The sequence below is a fragment of the Theropithecus gelada genome, chromosome 3 (genome assembly GCF_003255815.1).
Source record: "Theropithecus gelada isolate Dixy chromosome 3, Tgel_1.0, whole genome shotgun sequence".
NCBI classification, from domain to species: Eukaryota; Metazoa; Chordata; class Mammalia; order Primates; family Cercopithecidae; genus Theropithecus; species Theropithecus gelada.
Genome location: NC_037670.1, coordinates 56,552,299 through 56,570,106, shown reverse-complemented (window position 1 = coordinate 56,570,106; position 17,808 = coordinate 56,552,299). Strand labels below are relative to the sequence as shown.

The window sequence follows — 17,808 nt, the reverse complement described above, 5'->3', positions numbered from 1 at the left end:
GGAACACAAACTCTGTTTTATTTAAACTAATGCTTACTTTGACCGTGATTCATTCTCATAGAAGTTTGCTGAACGCTGCTTTAAGCCAAAATCTACAGAGTCTGGGAAGAACCTCTTTGTTTATCCCAGTGCTCCCAATGCGCCATGTGCATATTATCTGTCTCTGTATCAATCATGACATTGAGAATGCTGGAAAGCACTTTAAACAGAATGGAAGCAAAAATACTAGTGTGTAGACATGTTACATAAACTCACTACTACCTAATGTAGAAACCATTTTAAACTGGTCACTAGAAAAAAGAGTGATAAACTTTTTAAAACAAGAAAGTACAATTTACCTTTGGCTAAAGATTATACCTTTGACATTTATATTGTTATTTAGCATCATACTAAGTTAGAATAGTGTAGTAAGCAGTAATTTATTGTCTTGTTCATATACTTGCGGTACTAATTATTGGGGAATGGAAGATTTCTACTTGTGCTGGTTTCCAAATGATGTTTTTTGTTTGTTTGTTTATTAAGACAGAGTTTCACTCTTGTTGCCCAGGCTGGAGTGCAGTGGCATGATCTTGGCTCACTGCAACCTCCGCCTCCTGGTTCCAGCTAGTCTCCTGCCTCTGCCTTCCAAGTAGCTGGGATTACATGCGCTCACCACCACACCCAGCTGAATTTTGTATTTTTAGTAGAGACAGGGTTTCACCATATTAGCCAGGCTGATCTCGAACTCCTGATCTCAGGTGATCCACCTGCCTTGGCCTCCCAAAGTGCCGGGATTACAGGCATGCCCAGCCCCAAATGATGTTTTTTTAAAATTGACATATTAGAAATTTTAAAATTTGTTAAACATACTTAAAACTTAATGTTTTAATATTTATTATGTTGTATTACATACTAGTATATGTTATGAAGTATATATCTATACTATATGTTGATGTGTACAATTTGGTCACAGTATTAATCACAATAAAACATATATTGTGGTCAATCTTCTGGACCTGATAAACACAGGAGACCCATACAGATTATTTTTCATTAATTAATTAATCTTAATTGACAAATAAAATTGTATGTACTTATGTACAACGTGATGTTTTGAAATACATATACATTGTGGAATGGCTAAATTGATATAATTAACATGTGTTATCTCAATTATTTTTGCGATGAAAACTTAACATCTATCTTAGTAATTTTCAAGAATATAAAATATTGTTATTAACATAGTCATTATGTTGTACAATAGATCTCTTTAACTTTTTCTTATCTAACTAAAATTTTGTATCCTTTGACCAACATCTCTCCTGCCATACCCTCTACCTAACTCAAGTAAGCACCATTCTACTCTCTGTTTCTACAAGTTTAACTTTTACTAATAGTGAGATCATTTACTATTTGTCTTTCTGTGCTTGGCATACTCACTTAGTGTAAAGTCCTCCAGTTCCATCCATGTTGCTGCAAATGATAGGATTTCCTGATTTTTAAGGCTGAATAGTATTCCATTGCACATGTATGCCACACTTATTTTCTTCATTCATCTATTCATGGACACTTAGATTGCTTCCATATCTTGGCTCTTGTGCATAATGGTAATGGTATCTCTCTGACATACCAACTTCATTTTTGGGAGGTAATATATCCAGTAGTGAGATGGCTGGATCATATGGTAGTTGTTTTATTTTTAGTTTTTTGAAGAAACTCCATACTGTTTTTCATAATGGCTATCCTAATTTACATTGCCACGAACAGTATACAAGGGTTCTCTTTTTTCCATGTCCTCACCAGCACTTGTTTGTCTTATTGATAATAGCCATTTTAGCATGGGTGAAGTAAAAGCTTATTGTGTTTTTAATTAATTAATTAATTAATTTTTTTGAGATGGAGTTTAGCTCTTGTTACCCAGGCTGGAGTGCAATAGTGTGATCTCAGCTCACTACAACCTCTGCCTCCTGGATTCAAGCAATTCTCCTTCCTCAGCCTCCCAAGTAGCTGGGATTACAGGCACACACCACCATGCCTGGGTAATTTTTTTTTTTATTTTTAGTAGAGACAGGGTTTTGACTTGTTGGTCAGGCTAGTCTCTTGCTCCTGACCTCAGGTGATCTGCCCGCTGCAGCCTCCCAAAATGCTAGGATTACAGGCATGAGCCACTGTACCAGGCCTGTGTTTTTTAATTTTTAATTTTTATGGAGACCTAGTAGGTATATGTATTTATAGGGTGCATGAGATATTTGATACTGGCATTCAATGTGCAGTAATCACATCAGGGTAAATAGAGTACCCATCAACTCAAGCATTTATCCTTTCTTTGTGTCACGAACAATCCAGTTATACTCTTTTAGTTATTCTAAAATGTACAGTAAATTATTGTTGACTGTAGTCACCCTTTCATGCTGTCAAATACTAGATCTTATTCATTCTATTTATATATTTGTACTCATCAACCATCCCCACTTCTCTCCCTCCCCAATCCTTTCCTGGTAATCAATATTCCACTCTTTACCCTCAGGGGTTCAATTGTTTTAATTTTTAGCTTCACAAATGAGTGAAAACATGTGAAGTTTGCCTTCCTGTGTCTTGCTTATTTCATTTAACACAATGTCCTCGGTTCCATCCATGTTGTTGCAAATGACAGGATCTCATTATTTTTTATGACTGAATAGTACTCCATCATGTATATGTACCACATTTACTTTATTCATTCATCTCATGATAGATACTTAGGTTGCTTCCAAATCTTGGCCATTGTGAATAGTGCTGTAAGAAACATTGGAGTGGAGCTATCTCTTTGATATACTACTTTCCTTTCTTCTGGGTATACACCTACTAGTGGGATTGCTGGATCATATGATAGTTCTATTTTTAGTTTTTTGAGGAAACTCCATACTGTTTTCCACAGATACTGTATTGATTGACTTTCCTACCAACAGTGTACAAGGATTCCTTTTTCTCCACATCCTCACCAGCATTTGTTACTGCCTGTCTTTTGAATAAAAGCTTTTTTAACTGGAGTGAGATGATATCTCATTGTAGTTTTTATTTGCCTTTCTCTGGTAATCATTGATGCTGAAAACCTTTTCATTTGCTAATTTGGCATTTAAAAAAACCCCACAATGAGCAGTTACTTCACACATGTTAAAACAGTTATTATCAATAAGACAAAAGATATATGTATGTCTTCTTTGGAGAAATGTATATTCAGATCTTTTGCCCATTTTAAATTAAATTATTAGATTTTTTTCCTATTGAGTTGTTTGAGCTTCTTAAGTATATTCTGGTTATTAATCTCTTGTTAGATAAATAGTTTGCAAATATTTTCTCATTGTGTAGGTGGTCTCTTCACTTTGTTGATGGTTTCCTTTGTTTTGCAGAAGCTTTTTAACTTGAGGTGATCCCATTTTTCTATTTTTGCTTTGATTGCCTGTGCTTGTGAGGTATTACTCACTAAATGTCTTAAAGAGTTTCCCCAATGTTTTTTGCAGTAATTTCATAGTTTGAGGTCTTAGGTTTAAGTCTTTAATCCATTTTGATTTGATTTTTTATATGTGGTGAGAGATAAAAGTCTAGTTTCTTTCTTCTGCAAATGGATATCCAGTTTTCCTAACACCATTTATTGAAGCGCTTATCCTTTCCTCAGTGTATGTGCTTGGCACCTTGGTTGAAAATGAGTTCTCTGTGGCTGTGTGGATTTATTTCTAGGTTCTGTGTTCTGTTCCATTGGTCTATGTGTCTGTTTTTACACAGATTCCATGCAGTTTCACTTATTATAGCTTTGTAGTATATTTTGAAGTCAGGTAATGTGATTCCTCCAGTGTTGTTATTTTTGCCCAGAATTGCTTTAAGTATTTTTTTTGTTTCATATACATCTTAGAATTGTTTTTTCTTTTTCTATGAAGAATGTCATTGGTGTTTTGATAGGGATTGCATTGAATCTGTAGACTTTTTTGGGTAGTATGAACATTTTAACATTATTATTGATTCTTCCAATCCATGAACATGAACTATGTTTCCATTGTTTTGTGTCCTTTTCAATTTCTTGCATCATTATTTTATAGTTTTCATTGTAGAGATTTTTCATTTCTTTGGTTATGTTTATTTCTAGGTATTTTATAGCTATCATAAATTGGATTAGTTTTTATTTCTTTTTCAGATTGTTCACTCTTGGCATATAATAATGCTAATAGAATTCTGAATTTCTTCTCTGTGTTGTCTTGAATTTCATTGAGCTCTTTTAAAACAGCTATTTTGAGTTCTCTGAAAGGTTACATATCTCTGTCCTGAGATATGTGATTGGGATTGGTCATTAGTGGCTTATTTGGTTCATTTGGTGAGGTCATGTTTTCTAGGATGGTCTTGATGCTTGTCAATGTTCATCTATGTCTGGGCATTGAAGAGTTAGGTATTTATTGTAATCTTTGCAGTCTGGGCTCAATTGTGCTCTATTCTTCTTGAGAAGGTTTTCTAAGTATTCAAAGGGAATTTACTAGGGAGTACCCTAAGCCCAGTAACACTGTGATTCTAGCAGACTCATACTGCCTCAGTGGTCTTGGATAATATCCGGGAGAATTCCCTGGATTATTAGGCAGAATCTCTCAAACTCTTTTCTCACTTTCTCCCAAACTGAAGGAGTCTCTCTATGCTAGATTACTTGGAGTTGAGGGAAGGGTGACATAGTCACTCCTGTGGCCACCACAGCTGGTACTGTGCTGGGTCACATATGAAGCCAGCAAATTACTGGTTCCTGTCCAAGGCCCATGGCAACTACTGCCTTGCTACTACTGATGTTTAAGGCCCAAGGGCTCTTTAATCAGCAGGTGGTGAGTCCTGCCAGGCTGGGTCCATCTCTTCAGTGCAGCAAGTTCCCTTCTGTCACAGAGTGGGTCTAGAAATGTCCAGGAAGTAGGGCTTGGAATTGGGGGTTTCAGGAATCAGTTTAGTGGTGTGTTTTCCTGTGGCTGAGCTGCTACTCAAGTTGTAAGACACACTTCTCTTCTAATCTTCCTTCTCTTTCCCACAAGTGGAAGGAGTCTCTCTTTGAGCTGCACTGCCTGGAGTTGGGGGAGGTGTGATACAAGCACTTCTTGGCCACCAAAACTGGTGTCTCGCTGGGTCACGCGCATTCCCATTCTACTGGCTCTGAGCAAGCTCAGTACCTGGATTTGCCTAAGGACTGCAGACCTTGTGGCCTGACTGCCTTTCAAATTTATTCAGGACCCCAGGGCACTTTAATTAACTAGTGGTAGAGGTAGCTGGAACTGAAGTTCCTATCTGTCTCTGGCATGGGAGATTCCTCTTTAGTGGGAGCTAGGTTAAATGCTCCCTTTGGCCGGGAGTGGTGGCTCACACCTGTAGTACCAGCACTTTGGGAGGCCGAGGTGAATGGATCACCTGAGGTCAGAAGTTCAAGACCAGCCTGACCAATATGGTGAAACCCTGTCTCAACTAAAAATACAAAAATTAGCTGGGCATGGTGGTGTGCAGCTGTAGTCCCAGCTACTCGGGAGACTGAGTCAGGAGAATCACTTGAATCTGGGAAGTGGAGGGTGCAGTGAGCCGAGATCGCGCCACTGCACTCCAGCCTGGTTGAAAGAGCAAGACTTCATCTCAAAAAAAAAAAAAAAAAAAAAAAAAAAGAGCTCCCTTTGTGGGCACTAGCAGAATTCTGCCCTGTGTTGTGTTCCACTGTGACAGGGCAGTCACTGAGTTCCAATGCAAAGTCCCGTAATCACTTCACTCTCCCTCCCCAAAGCACACAGATTCTCTCTCTGTTCAGTATGGTGCTGCTGGGGGATGAATGTCAGATGGTATAGGCTATGCAAGACTCTCTTTACTGCAATCTTCAGTGCCTCTTTTCTTGATATAATGTTAAAAGCAGATGCTGTGATTGCTCACCTGATTTTTCATTCTTATGAAGGTGCTTTCTTGCATGGATAATTGTTCAATTTGGTGTTTATGTAGGGGGATGATTGATGAGGGGTTCTATTCAGCTACCTTGCTCCATCCCACTCCCCATTTTAGCAATTTTGAAATATACAGTAGCTTATTATTAACTGTAGTCACCATGCAGTGCCATAGATCACTGAAGCTTATTCCTCCAGTCTAACTACAACTTTGTACCGTTTGATCAATATTTTTCATTTCCCCATCCCTCAGCCTCCCAACTTTCCTCCACTCACCACCTGTCTACTCTCTATTTCTGTGAGATTGATATTTTTAGTTACCACATATAAGTGAGACTACACAATATTTGTCCTTCTGTGCCTGGTTTATTTCTCTTAGCATAATGTCCTACAGTTTCATTCATGTTTTACACATGACAGGATTTCATTCTTTTTAAAATCGTGAGTTTAAAAAAATATTTTAAAAATCTTTAGTATTTTATCGTATACCTTGTTGGTGGACATTTAGATTAGATTGCTGCCATATCTTGGCTATTGTGAATAAGGCTGAAATATAAAATGCTTAGGAATAAATCTAACCAAGGAAGTAAAATATCTGCACACTAAGAACTGTAAAACTTGGCCAGGCGTGGTGGCTCATGCCTGTAATCCCAGCACTTTGGGAGGCTGAGGCGGGTGGATCCCTTGAGGCCAGGAGCTTGAGACCAGCCTGGCCCACGTGGCAAAACTCCATCTCTACTAAAAATACAAAAACTTAGCCATGTGTGGTGGTGGGCGCCTGTAATCCCAGCTACTCAGGAGGGTGAGGCAGCAGAATCACTTGAACCTGGTAGGCGGATGTTGCAGTCAGCCGAGATCACACCACTGCACTCCAGCCTGGGCGACAGAGAGAGACTCCGTCTCAAAAAAAAAAAAAAAAAAAAAAATGCTGGGTGCAGTGGCTCACACCTGTAATCCCAGCACATTAGGAGGCTGAGGTGGGCAGATCACCTGAAGTCAGGAGTTCAAGACCAGCCTAGACAACATGGCAAAACCCCTTCTCTACTAAAAAAATAGAAAAATTAGCCAGGCGTGGTGGTGCGTGCCTGTAATCCCAGCTACCTGGGACGCTGAGGCAGGAGAATCACTTGAAGCTGGGAGGCGGAGGTTGCAGTGAGCCGAGATCACACCACTGCACTCCAGCCTGGGCAACAGAGCAAGACTCCGTCTCAAAAAAAAAGAAAAGGAAAAAAAACAAAGAACTATAAAACTTGATTTAAAATTGGAGGAGAGTTTGCCTTCCTGCCCCATCTCCGTCACTCCCTGCAGCCTCCACCAAGCACCATGGCTCCTAGGAGGGCAGCAGTTGTGTGGCCAAGACCAACTCCTTAGGGAGGTGGAAGCTCGCCTCCTTTCTTAAAGACTTCGACCGTGAAGTGGAAATACGAATCAAGCCAATTGAGTCAGACAGGCAGAACCTCTTCAAGGAGGTGGATAAACTCTACAACATCCAGATCCTGCAGTTCCCCAAGGCACTGCGCAAAGATGAATGGCTCGACTACCTCTCCCTTGGAGGAAACGAACAGGGCTTGGAAGAGGCAGCAACAGCTGACCTGGATATCACTGAAATAAACAAACTAACCACGGAAGCTATTCAAATGCCCCTGAAATCTGCTAAAACATGAAAGGGGATACAATGATAGATGTAGTGATAGTGGAAGAGGAAGAAGAAGAAAATAAACATAAGAATCTTCAAACTGCAAGAGTCAAAAGGTGTCCTCCATCCAAGAAGAGAACTCAGTCTGTACAAGAAAAAGGCAGAAGGGAAAGGTCAAGCTGTGCTATCACTGTTACCCCAGCTTTGGGCTGATTGAATGTGTCCATAGTAAAACCAACTCGAAGCCTGATACCCAGGTTTGACTCGAGGGTCTTCATGATCCCTGGCCTGTGCACTTCTGCCACAGGAGAGTGGATTTACAACAAAAGCTGCTGAGGTGCAGTGACTCACACCTGTAATCCCAGCACTTTGGGAGGCTGAGACCGGTGAATCACCTGAGGTCAAGAGTTTCAGACCAGCCTGACCAACATGGTGAAACCCCGTCTCTACTAAAAATACAAAAATTAGCTGGGCATGGTGGTGGGTGCCAGTAATCCCAGCTACTCAGGAGGGAGGCTGAGGCAGGAGAATCGCTTGAACCCGGGAGGCGGAGGTTGCAGTGAGCCAAGATCACGCCATTGAACTCCAGCCTGGGTGACAGAGTAAGACTCCGCCTCAAAAAACAAAAAACTTCAAAAACACCAGCAACAAAACCAAAAGAAACAATAGCAGGAAGATACAACCTGGAGATTGGAAAAAATATTTTCAACTTATACATCTGATAAGCAGCTAATGTCCCAAATATATAATATTGTTGCTATTACTCTAACAAATCAATAGCAAGAAAATAAATAACACAAGGGAAAATGGGCAAAGGATCTGAACAGGCTCTTCTCAAAAGAAGAAATACAAATGGCCAAAAGAAACTTGAAAAAAAAAAAATAGCATCTCTAATCATCAGGAAAACGCGAATTAAACACGTGATAAAGTATCACCTCATGCCTGTTAGAATGACTATCATCAAAAAGACAAACCATCACCAGTGCTGGCAAGCATATGGAGAAGAGAGAATTCTTTTTTGAAAAAATTTTTATTCTAGGTTCAGGGGTATGTGTGCAAATTTGTCATGTAGGTAAATTGCATGTCATGGGGGTTTGGTGTACAGATTATTTCATCACACAGATAGTAAGCATAGTACTGGCCGGACACAGTGGCTCGAGTCTGTAATTCCAGCACTTTGGCAGGCTGAGGCGAGTGGATCACCTGAGGTCAGGAGTTCAAGACTAGCCCGACCAACATGGCGAAACCCCATCTCTACTAAAAAATAACAAAAATGTGCCGGCTTTGGTGGCGCGCTCCTGTAATCCCAGCTAGTTGAGAGGCTGAAGCAGGAAATCACTTGAACCTAGGAGGCGGAGGTTGCAGTGAGCCGAGATCGCGCCATTGCACTCCAGCCTCGGCAGCAGAGCAAGACTCCATCTCAAAAAAAAAAAAAAAAGTACTCACTTTTTTCAGCAGCGCATATACTAACAAAAAAAAAAAAGAAAGAAAGAAAGAAAGAAAAAAAGAAAAAAGAAAAAAAGTAACCATAGTAGCTTTTCTGTCCTCGCTCTCCTCCCATCCTCCACCCTCAAGGAGGCCCCAGCGTCTGTTGGTCCCTCTTTGTGTCCATGTGTTCTCAATATTTATCTCCTACTTACAAATGAGAGTGTGTGGTATTTGGTTTTCTGTTCCTGCCTTACATCACTTAGGATAATGGCTTCAGCTCCATTCATGTTTCTGCAAAGGACCCAATCTTGTTCTTTTTTTTTAAGGCTGTGCAGTATTCCATAGTGTATATGTACTTTTTTTTCTATCCAGTCTACCACTGATGGGCATTTAGATTGATTCTGTGTCTTTGTTATTGTGAATAGTGCTGCGATGAACATACGCATGCCTGGGTCTTTATGATAGAACAATATATATTCCTTTGGGTATAAACCTGGTAATGGGATTGCTGGGTCAAATGGTAGTTCTGTTTTAACTTCTTTAAGAAATTGTCAGGCCGCACGCGGTGGCTCATGCCTGTAATCCCAGCACTTTGGGAGGCTGAGGAGGGCGGATCACCTGAGGTCAGGAGTTCGAAACCATCCTGGTCAACATGGTGAAACTCCGTCTCTACTAAAAATACAAAAATTAGCTCGGCGTGGTGGTGGATGTCTGTAATCCCAGCTACTAGAGAGGCTGAGGCCAGAGAATCACTTGAACCCAGGAGGTGGAGGTTGCAGTGAGCCGAGATTGCACTGCTGCACTCCAGCCTGGGTGAGGAGCAAAACTCTGTCTCAAAAATAAAAATAAAAATAAAGAAGAAAAAGAAAAAAAGAAATTATCAAACTACTTTTCACAATGGCTGAACTAATTTATATTCCCACCAACAGTGTATATATGTTCCCAAGAGAAAAGGGAATTCTTTTTTTTTTTTTTTTTTGAGATGGAGTCTCGCTCTGTAGCCCAGGCCGGAGTGCAGTGGCCTGATCTCGGCTCACTGAGAGCTCTGCCTCCCGGGATCACGCCATTCTCGTGCCTCAGCCTCCCGAGTAGCTGGGACTACAGGCGCCCGCCACCCCGCCCAGCTAACTTTTTGCATTTTTAGTAGAGATGGGGTTTCACCATGTTAGCCAGGATGGTCTTGATCTCCTGACCTCGTGATCTGCCCACCTCGGCCTCCCAAAGTGCTGGCATTACAGGCGTGAGCCACCGTGCCCAGCTGAGAAAAGGGAATTCTTAAACATCATTGGTGGGAATTTAAGTTGGTACAGCCATTTTGGGAAACAATATGAGGGTTCCTCAAAATCTAAAAATAGTATTACCATATGATCCAGCAGTACCACTTCTGGGTATGTACCCTAGTAGAATGAAATTGATCTGTCAAAAGACATCTGCACTCACATTTTTATTTCAATCTTTCAAAATATATTAAGACTTACTTTGTGGCCTAACATATAATCTATCCTGAAGAATGTCTTGTGTTTGTTTGAGAAAAATGTGTATCACTTTGCTGTTGTCCATTAGGCCTATTTGGTCTAAACTGTAGTTTAAATCTGACATTTTCTTACTGATATTCTGTCTGGATCATCTGTCCATTGCTGAAAGTAGGGTATGTAAGTCCCTTATTATTATTGTAATACAGTCTATCTCCCCCTCAGGTCTACTAATATTTGCCTTATATATTTAAAAGCTGTGATATTGGGTGCATATATATTTACAATTGTTATTTTTTAAATGAGCTGACCTCTTCATCATGATATGATGACCTTCTTTATATCATTTTGCAGTTTTTGACTTCAAATCTGTCTTCTGTGATAGGAGTATTGCTCTCTGTGCACCCTCTTTTAGTTTCTAATTGCATGGAATATCTTTCCATGTCTTCACTGTCAGTCTGTATGTATCATTAAAACAGCTATGTGAATTTGTTGATGGGTTTTGAATATTGACTAACAGTGTCTCCTAAATATGATATACAAATGTAATTTTATAACAAAAGTATTTACAATTGTAAGGCCTTTTTGCTAGCAGAATTTACTCTGATAAAATTATTTACACTAGTGATGTTATATTACATATTCTGTTAGCACCCCAAAATACCCAGAGGTAGTTTATAACTAACATGTGTTAATAAAAACCTATAGCATATATGCATATAAAATATTATTTCACTATTTCCTGCTTATTCTTCAGGTAATAAATTTAAAGCAAATTTGCTAACCTATAAATAATCTCTGCCTATGACTGGTATGTATAGTACAACTACACTTACATGGTTATAAGAATTATAGCTATTAATCAAATTGTTCAGTTGTATGTTATTTTAAATGTGTTTTGTATTCATGTATTCATTCATGAACATTTACTGATTGTCAGGGATTGATGCTGAATGTTGTTGATTCATTTTTTTTTTTTTTACTAGTGGAAAATGAAAATCACTGTGACTTCGTGAAGCTCCGAGATATGCTTCTTTGTACCAATATGGAAAATCTAAAAGAAAAAACCCACACTCAGCACTATGAGTGTTATAGGTACCAAACACTGCAGAAAATGGGCTTTACAGATGTGGGCCCAGACAACCAGCCAGTTAGGTGAGTAAAAATATTGCTAGCACAACCAGATGAATAATGTAGGAGTCCCCTACAAACACAAGGTACAATAATTTGGGTATAAGAATAATTATACTTCTCCCATCTTGAACCATCCTAAAGAAAACATCCTGAATGTTAGGTGTTTTTATCATCTTTTGATGAAGATATAGTTAGTAGGAACAATATAATGTGAGATCTCATTTTTATGTTGAAATATGTGTATTCAGTATGTGTATATGCTGAAATGTGTATTGAAGAAAAAACCCAGTATTTTGTTGTATTTTTTGTATTTATATGAAATGTATCTATATTATATGAAAGAAAGGATAGGCCAGGCGTGGTGGTTCACGCCTGTAATCCCAGCACTTTGGGAGGCTGAGGTGGGTGGATCATCTGAGCAGGAATTTGAGAGCAGCCTGCCCAACATGGTGAAACCCCATCTCTACGAAAAATACAAAACGTATCCAGGCGTAGTGGCGCACGCCTGTATCCCAGCTACTTGGGAAGCTGAGGCAGGAGAATTGCTTGAACCCTGGAGGCAGAGGTTGCAGTGAGTCGAGATCACCTCACTGCACTCCAGCCTGGCCAACTGAGCAAGACTCCATCTAAAAAAAAAAAAAAAAAAAAAAAAGGAATAGAAAAATATGGAAAAATATTAGCAAATTTTGACAAAAGATATCAAGAAGAGTTTGATGGAGGAACCAGCTGAAAAGCAGTAGTGCAGTGTCCTGGAAGTTAAATGAGAAAAGTTTGAGAGCAGGTGTATTGCTCTAACTTGAAGAAGAACAGAGCCGGGTGTGGTGGCTCCCGCCTGTAATTCCCGCACTTTGGGAAACCGAGACAGGCGGATTACCTGACGTCAGGAGTTTAAGATCAGCCTGGCCAACATGGTAAATCCCCGTCCGTACTAAAAATACAAAAAAAATTAGCCAGGTGTGTTGCTGGGTACCCATAATCCCAGCTACTTGGGAGCCTGAGGCAGGAGAATCGCTTGAACCTGGGCAGCGGAGGTTGCAGTGAGCTGAGAGCGTGCCACTGCACTCCAGCCTGGGCAATAAAGCAAGACTCTGTCTCAAAAAAAAAAAAAAAAAAAAAAGAAGCATAAGACTTGTGCTGCAAAAGTATGGCACTGTGATGTATATAATCCAGTTATATCATTCATTGGTCTTTGTAGACACCCAAAATTTAACTATCTTAAATGAATGATAATGATATTTTGAAAGACTTTTTGTTTTGTTTTAGAGGATTTTTGAAAATCGTCTCATACATTAGAGGTTTCCCTGAATTTTGTTGTCAAAAGATGTGAAGAAGTATGATATGCTGGAAAGTGGTGGGGATAAGAATTTACTTATATAAGTGGAAAATTCTAGTATTCTTTACATATACTCTCTATATACTCTGATCTTAAGTATTGTGCCTTGGTTTTTACATCTTATGATATGGAAATTTCCATTTTGTGCTGCTAAACGTGAGAGAATGTTGGTAAATTTCCTTATATAGGATGTAACATACAATATATATTTTTTACATGTTTATACTAGCATTTTTTATTTTTATTATTATTTTTTAATGATGGAGTCTTACTCTGTCTCCCTGGCTGGAGTGCAGTGGCACGATATTGATTCACTGTAACCTCCGCCTCCTGGGTTCAAGCGATTCTCCTACCTCATTTTAATATAAGACTAAGAAAACATTTCTCTTTAGTTTTCAAGAAATCTTTGAAGCCAAAAGACAAGAGTTCTATGATCAATGTCAGAGGGAAGAAGAAGAGTTGAAACAGAGATTTATGCAGCGAGTCAAGGAGAAAGAAGCAACATTTAAAGAAGCTGAAAAAGAGGTCAGTACTGACAGTTTGATATAATTTGCATTAATTTTTAGGTGCCCTATTAATTTGGAGGTTTTAATCTCAGGAGTTTAGTTGATGTTTTTGGAGGATACTTGCTATTTTTCAAAAAGTAGCTTTTTACCATGTAGATTTGAATATGGCCTTTACGAAATTATAGTCTGTAGGGTTTTTTTTCTAGAAAAATTAGACAATTTTCTATTTAAATAACCCTTAAGATAATTTTATTAAAATTATTTATTTTGTTTATAATTTAAATTTTCATGCATAAAGTTTAATTTGTGACAAACCCAAGCTATTTACTCTAAGAAGAGTCTTATACTGTCTAATGCTATTAATACACTAGAAAATTGTCTTCACTTTTATAAATAAGCAAACGTTGACTAGTGCTGGCCTTGATTAATGAGAAAATTTTAAGTTGGTAAATTATGTAAATTATTTATTTATGTTATTCCATGCCATTTCTAATAAAATGGAAAAAAGGCTATTAATATAGTTTTAATTATTTGCCACAAATACGTTTTTGGTAAAGGCATATTTTTGAAACCATAATTTCTTTCTCTCAAGTGTAGGTGGCTTTAGTTTAAGAACATTTAGTTTAATTAGGTAAATTGGAACATGAACTTCCTTTTTCATAAGAGCAAAATGGTAATTAGGTGCTAGAGGCCAGATGTCTCACTCAAAGACAGTTGAATTGTAAGTAATAAAAATTCCGCCGGGTGTGGTGGCTCACACCTATAATCCCAGCACTTTTGGAGATGAAGGTGGGCGCATCCTGTAAGGTCAGCAGTTCGAGACCAGCCTGGCCAATGCAGTGAAACCCCGTCTCAACTAAAAATATAAAAATTAGCCAGGCATGGTGGTGCATGCCTGTAATTCCAGCTACTCGGGAGGCTGAGGCAGGAGAATCGCTTGAACCCAGTAGGCGGAGGTTGCAGTGAGCTGAGATCACGCTGCTGCACTCCAGCCTGGGCGATAGAGTGAGACTCTGTCTCAAACAAAACAAAACAAAACAAAACAAAACAAAAAAACCATTAGCTTAGGCATAAAGGAAAAAGTTTGGATGTATACAAGGGTATGTCATGGCATCCAAAGACAAGAGACATAGCTGGATCTCATGAAGACTTAAACTGAAACTAGGAAGTGACCAGAAACCAAAAGCAACCATTTAAATATTCTCTTTCTCTCCCACTTCACTGCCCTTAGTTATGAACCTTATTCCTGTACGTGTGCTTCTTTTTTCTTTCTTTCTGGAGATTAGTTTATTTTCCATATCTCAACTACGTGTTCTCTTAGGGTTGATTACATATCTTGATTATTGTCAATTAATGCTGCAATAAACATGAAAGTGTAGATATCTCTTTGACATACTGATTTTCTTTCCTTTGAGTATGTAACTATTAGTGGGGTTGCTGAACCATAAGATTATTCTATTTTCAATTGTTTAATGAATACCCATATTTTTCATAATAGTTGTACTGATTTACTTTTTTATCAGCGTTTTATAAAATTCTTGTAAACATCTTTCTATAAAATCATTCTTGTAAACACTTATCTTTCTGTTTATCTAACAGATATGAAGTGCCATCTAATTGTGGTTTAAATTGGCATTTCTCTGATGATTAATGAGATTGAGTATTTTTTCATATCCCTATTTGCCTTTTATGTCTTCCTTTAAAAAATGTTCAGGTTCAGCCAAGCGCAGTGGCTTATGCCTGTAATCCCAGCGCTTTGAGAGCTGGAGGTGGGCGGATCATTTGAGGTCAGGAGTTCAAGACCAGCCTAACCAACATGGTGAAACCCTGTCTCTATTAAAAATACAAAAATTGGCCGGGCGCGGTGGCTCAAGCTTGTAATCCCAGCACTTTGGGAGGCCGAGACGGGCGGATCACGAGGTCAGGAGATCGAGACCACCCTGGCTAACACGGTGAAACCCCGTCTCTACTAAAAAATACAAAAAACTAGCCGGGCGAGGTGGCGGGCGCCTGTAGTCCCAGCTACTCGGGAGGCTGAGGCAGGAGAATGGTGTAAACCCGGGAGGCGGAGCTTGCAGTGAGCTGAGATCCGGCCACTGCACTCCAGCCTGGGCGACAGAGCCAGACTCCGTCTCAAAAAAAAAAAAATACAAAAATTAGCCAGATGTGGTGGCATACGCCTGTAGTCCCAGCTAATCAGGAGGCTGAGGCAGGAGAATCACTTGAACCCAGGAGATGGAGGTTACAGTGAGCCCAGATCACGTCACTGCACTCTAGCCTGGGCAACAGAGTGAGACTCCATCTCAAAAAAAAAAAAAAAAAAATTCAGGTTCATTGCCCATTTTTGGAATGAGGTTGTTTTCATACTATTGAATTGTTTGAGTTATTGTATATTTGGGGCTATTGTATATTTGGGGGTTATTGTATATCTGATAACCCCTTATCAGATGTACAGTTTGCAAATATTTTCTCACATTTCATAGTTTGAGTCTTTACTCTGTCGATTGTTTTTTTTGGCTGTGCAGGAGCTTTTTAGTTTGAAATAATTTTATTTGTCCATTTTTGCCTATGTTGTCTATGCTTTGGAGTTTGTATCCCAAAAATCATTATTCAGACCCAAGTTAAGGAACTTATCCCTAATTATTTAAAGTAGTTGTACAGCTTTAGATCTTACAGCAGTTAAGTCTTTCATCCATTTTGAGTTGAGATTTGCATATGGTTTGAGATAAGATCTAATTTTGTTTTTCTGCATGTGGTCACATTTATTGATTTGTGTATTTGAATCATCCTTGCATTCTAAGAATAAATTCCACTTGGCCATCTGGTATTTAATGTGTGATCTAATTCAGTTTGGTAGTATTTTGTTGAGGATTTGCTAGTTGGCTCATCACAAATACTGGCCTGTAATTTTTTTTTTTTTTTTCCCTCATAGTGTCCTCTTCTGACTCTAGTATCAGAGTAATAATGTCTTCTTCAAATGCATTTAGAAGTGTATTCTCCTGGCCAGGCGAGGTGGCTCATGCCTGTAATCCCAGCACTTTGGGAGGCCGAGGCAGGCAGATCACCTCAGGTCAGGAGTTCAAGACCAGCCTGGACAACGTGGTGAAACCCTGTCTCTACTGAAAATATAAAAATTAGCCAGGCGTGGTGGTGTGCGCCTGTAATCCTAGCTACTCAGGAGGCTGAGGCAGGAGAATTGCTTGAACCTAGGAGGTGAAGGTTGTAGTGAGCCGAGATCACACCACTGCACTGCACTTCAGCCTTGGAGACAGAGCGAGACTCTGTCTCAAAAAAAAAAGAAGCATACTCTCCTCTTCCATTCTTTTGGGAAGACTTTTTTGTATTATTTCCATTTTATTTATCTATTTAAGACAAGATCTTGCTGTGTCACCAAGGCTGGAGTGAAGTGGCGCGACCTCAGCTCATTGCAACTTCCACCTCCCAGGCTCAAGTGATCCTCCCACCTCAGCTTCTCCAATAGCTAGGACTGCAGGTATGTAGCACCATGCCTGGCTATTTTTTTGTACTTTTAGTAGAGATGGGGTCTCACTATGTTGCCCAGGCTGGTCTCGAACTCCTGAGCTCAAGTGATCTGCCCGCATCAGCCTCCTAAACTGCTGGGATTACAGGCATGAGCCACTGCACCTGGCCTATTATTTCCATTTTAAATGTTCTGTAGCCTTCCCCAGTAAAGTCACCTAGTACTGCCTTTTCTTTGGTAGCATTTTTTGTTACTGATTAAATCTCCTTACCTATGAGTAGTCTTTTCAGATTTTCAGTTTCTTCATGATCCAATCTTTGTAGATTGTGTGAGGTTATCCAATTTCTTTTTTAGGTTATCAAATTTTATTGGCTTATAATTTTTCATAGTAGTCTCATGATCATTTGTGTTTCTTTGGTATCAGTGGTAATGTGTCACCTTTCATTTCTGATTTTATTTGTTTGAGTTTTCTCTCTTTTTTTCTTAGTTTTTCTAAGGGTTGTTCATTTATTTATCTTTTAAAAAACAGACTTAGTTCATTGATTTTTTTCTATTGTTTCTCTAGTCTATATCTTATTTATTTCTGCTGTGATCTTTACTGTTTTCTTGCTTTTACTGACTTTGCATTTGGTTTGTTTTTCTTTTTCTCTTGAGGTGTGAAATTACATTATTTGATCTATTTCTTTTTTCTTAATATAGGCATTTATTGCAATAAACTTCACTCTTAAACTGCTTTTGCTGTATCCTGTAACTGTTGATATGTTGCTTTTTATCTTCATTTGTGTCAAGATATGTATATTTTTTAATTTTTAATTTCTGTGGGTACATAGTAGGTATACATATTTATGGGGTACATTAGATATTTTGATACACGCATACAATGTGTAATAATCATATCAGGGTAAATGGGATACCTATCAC

At 38.9% G+C, this 17,808-nt stretch overlaps 1 protein-coding gene and 1 pseudogene across 1 annotated transcript in view; both read left to right on the top strand.

The window, feature by feature from the left end:
- The window catches only part of SEPT14 (septin 14), a 72,570-nt gene that overhangs the window by 44,652 nt on the left and 10,110 nt on the right, over positions 1–17,808 (top strand). Inside the window, exons 8-9 of the mRNA XM_025378361.1 lie at positions 11,420–11,588; positions 13,293–13,425. Of these exons, the coding sequence (XP_025234146.1) occupies positions 11,420–11,588; positions 13,293–13,425 (302 nt within the window). The remainder of the gene's footprint in view (positions 1–11,419; positions 11,589–13,292; positions 13,426–17,808) is intronic.
- LOC112620541 lies at positions 145–7,869 on the top strand (annotated as a pseudogene).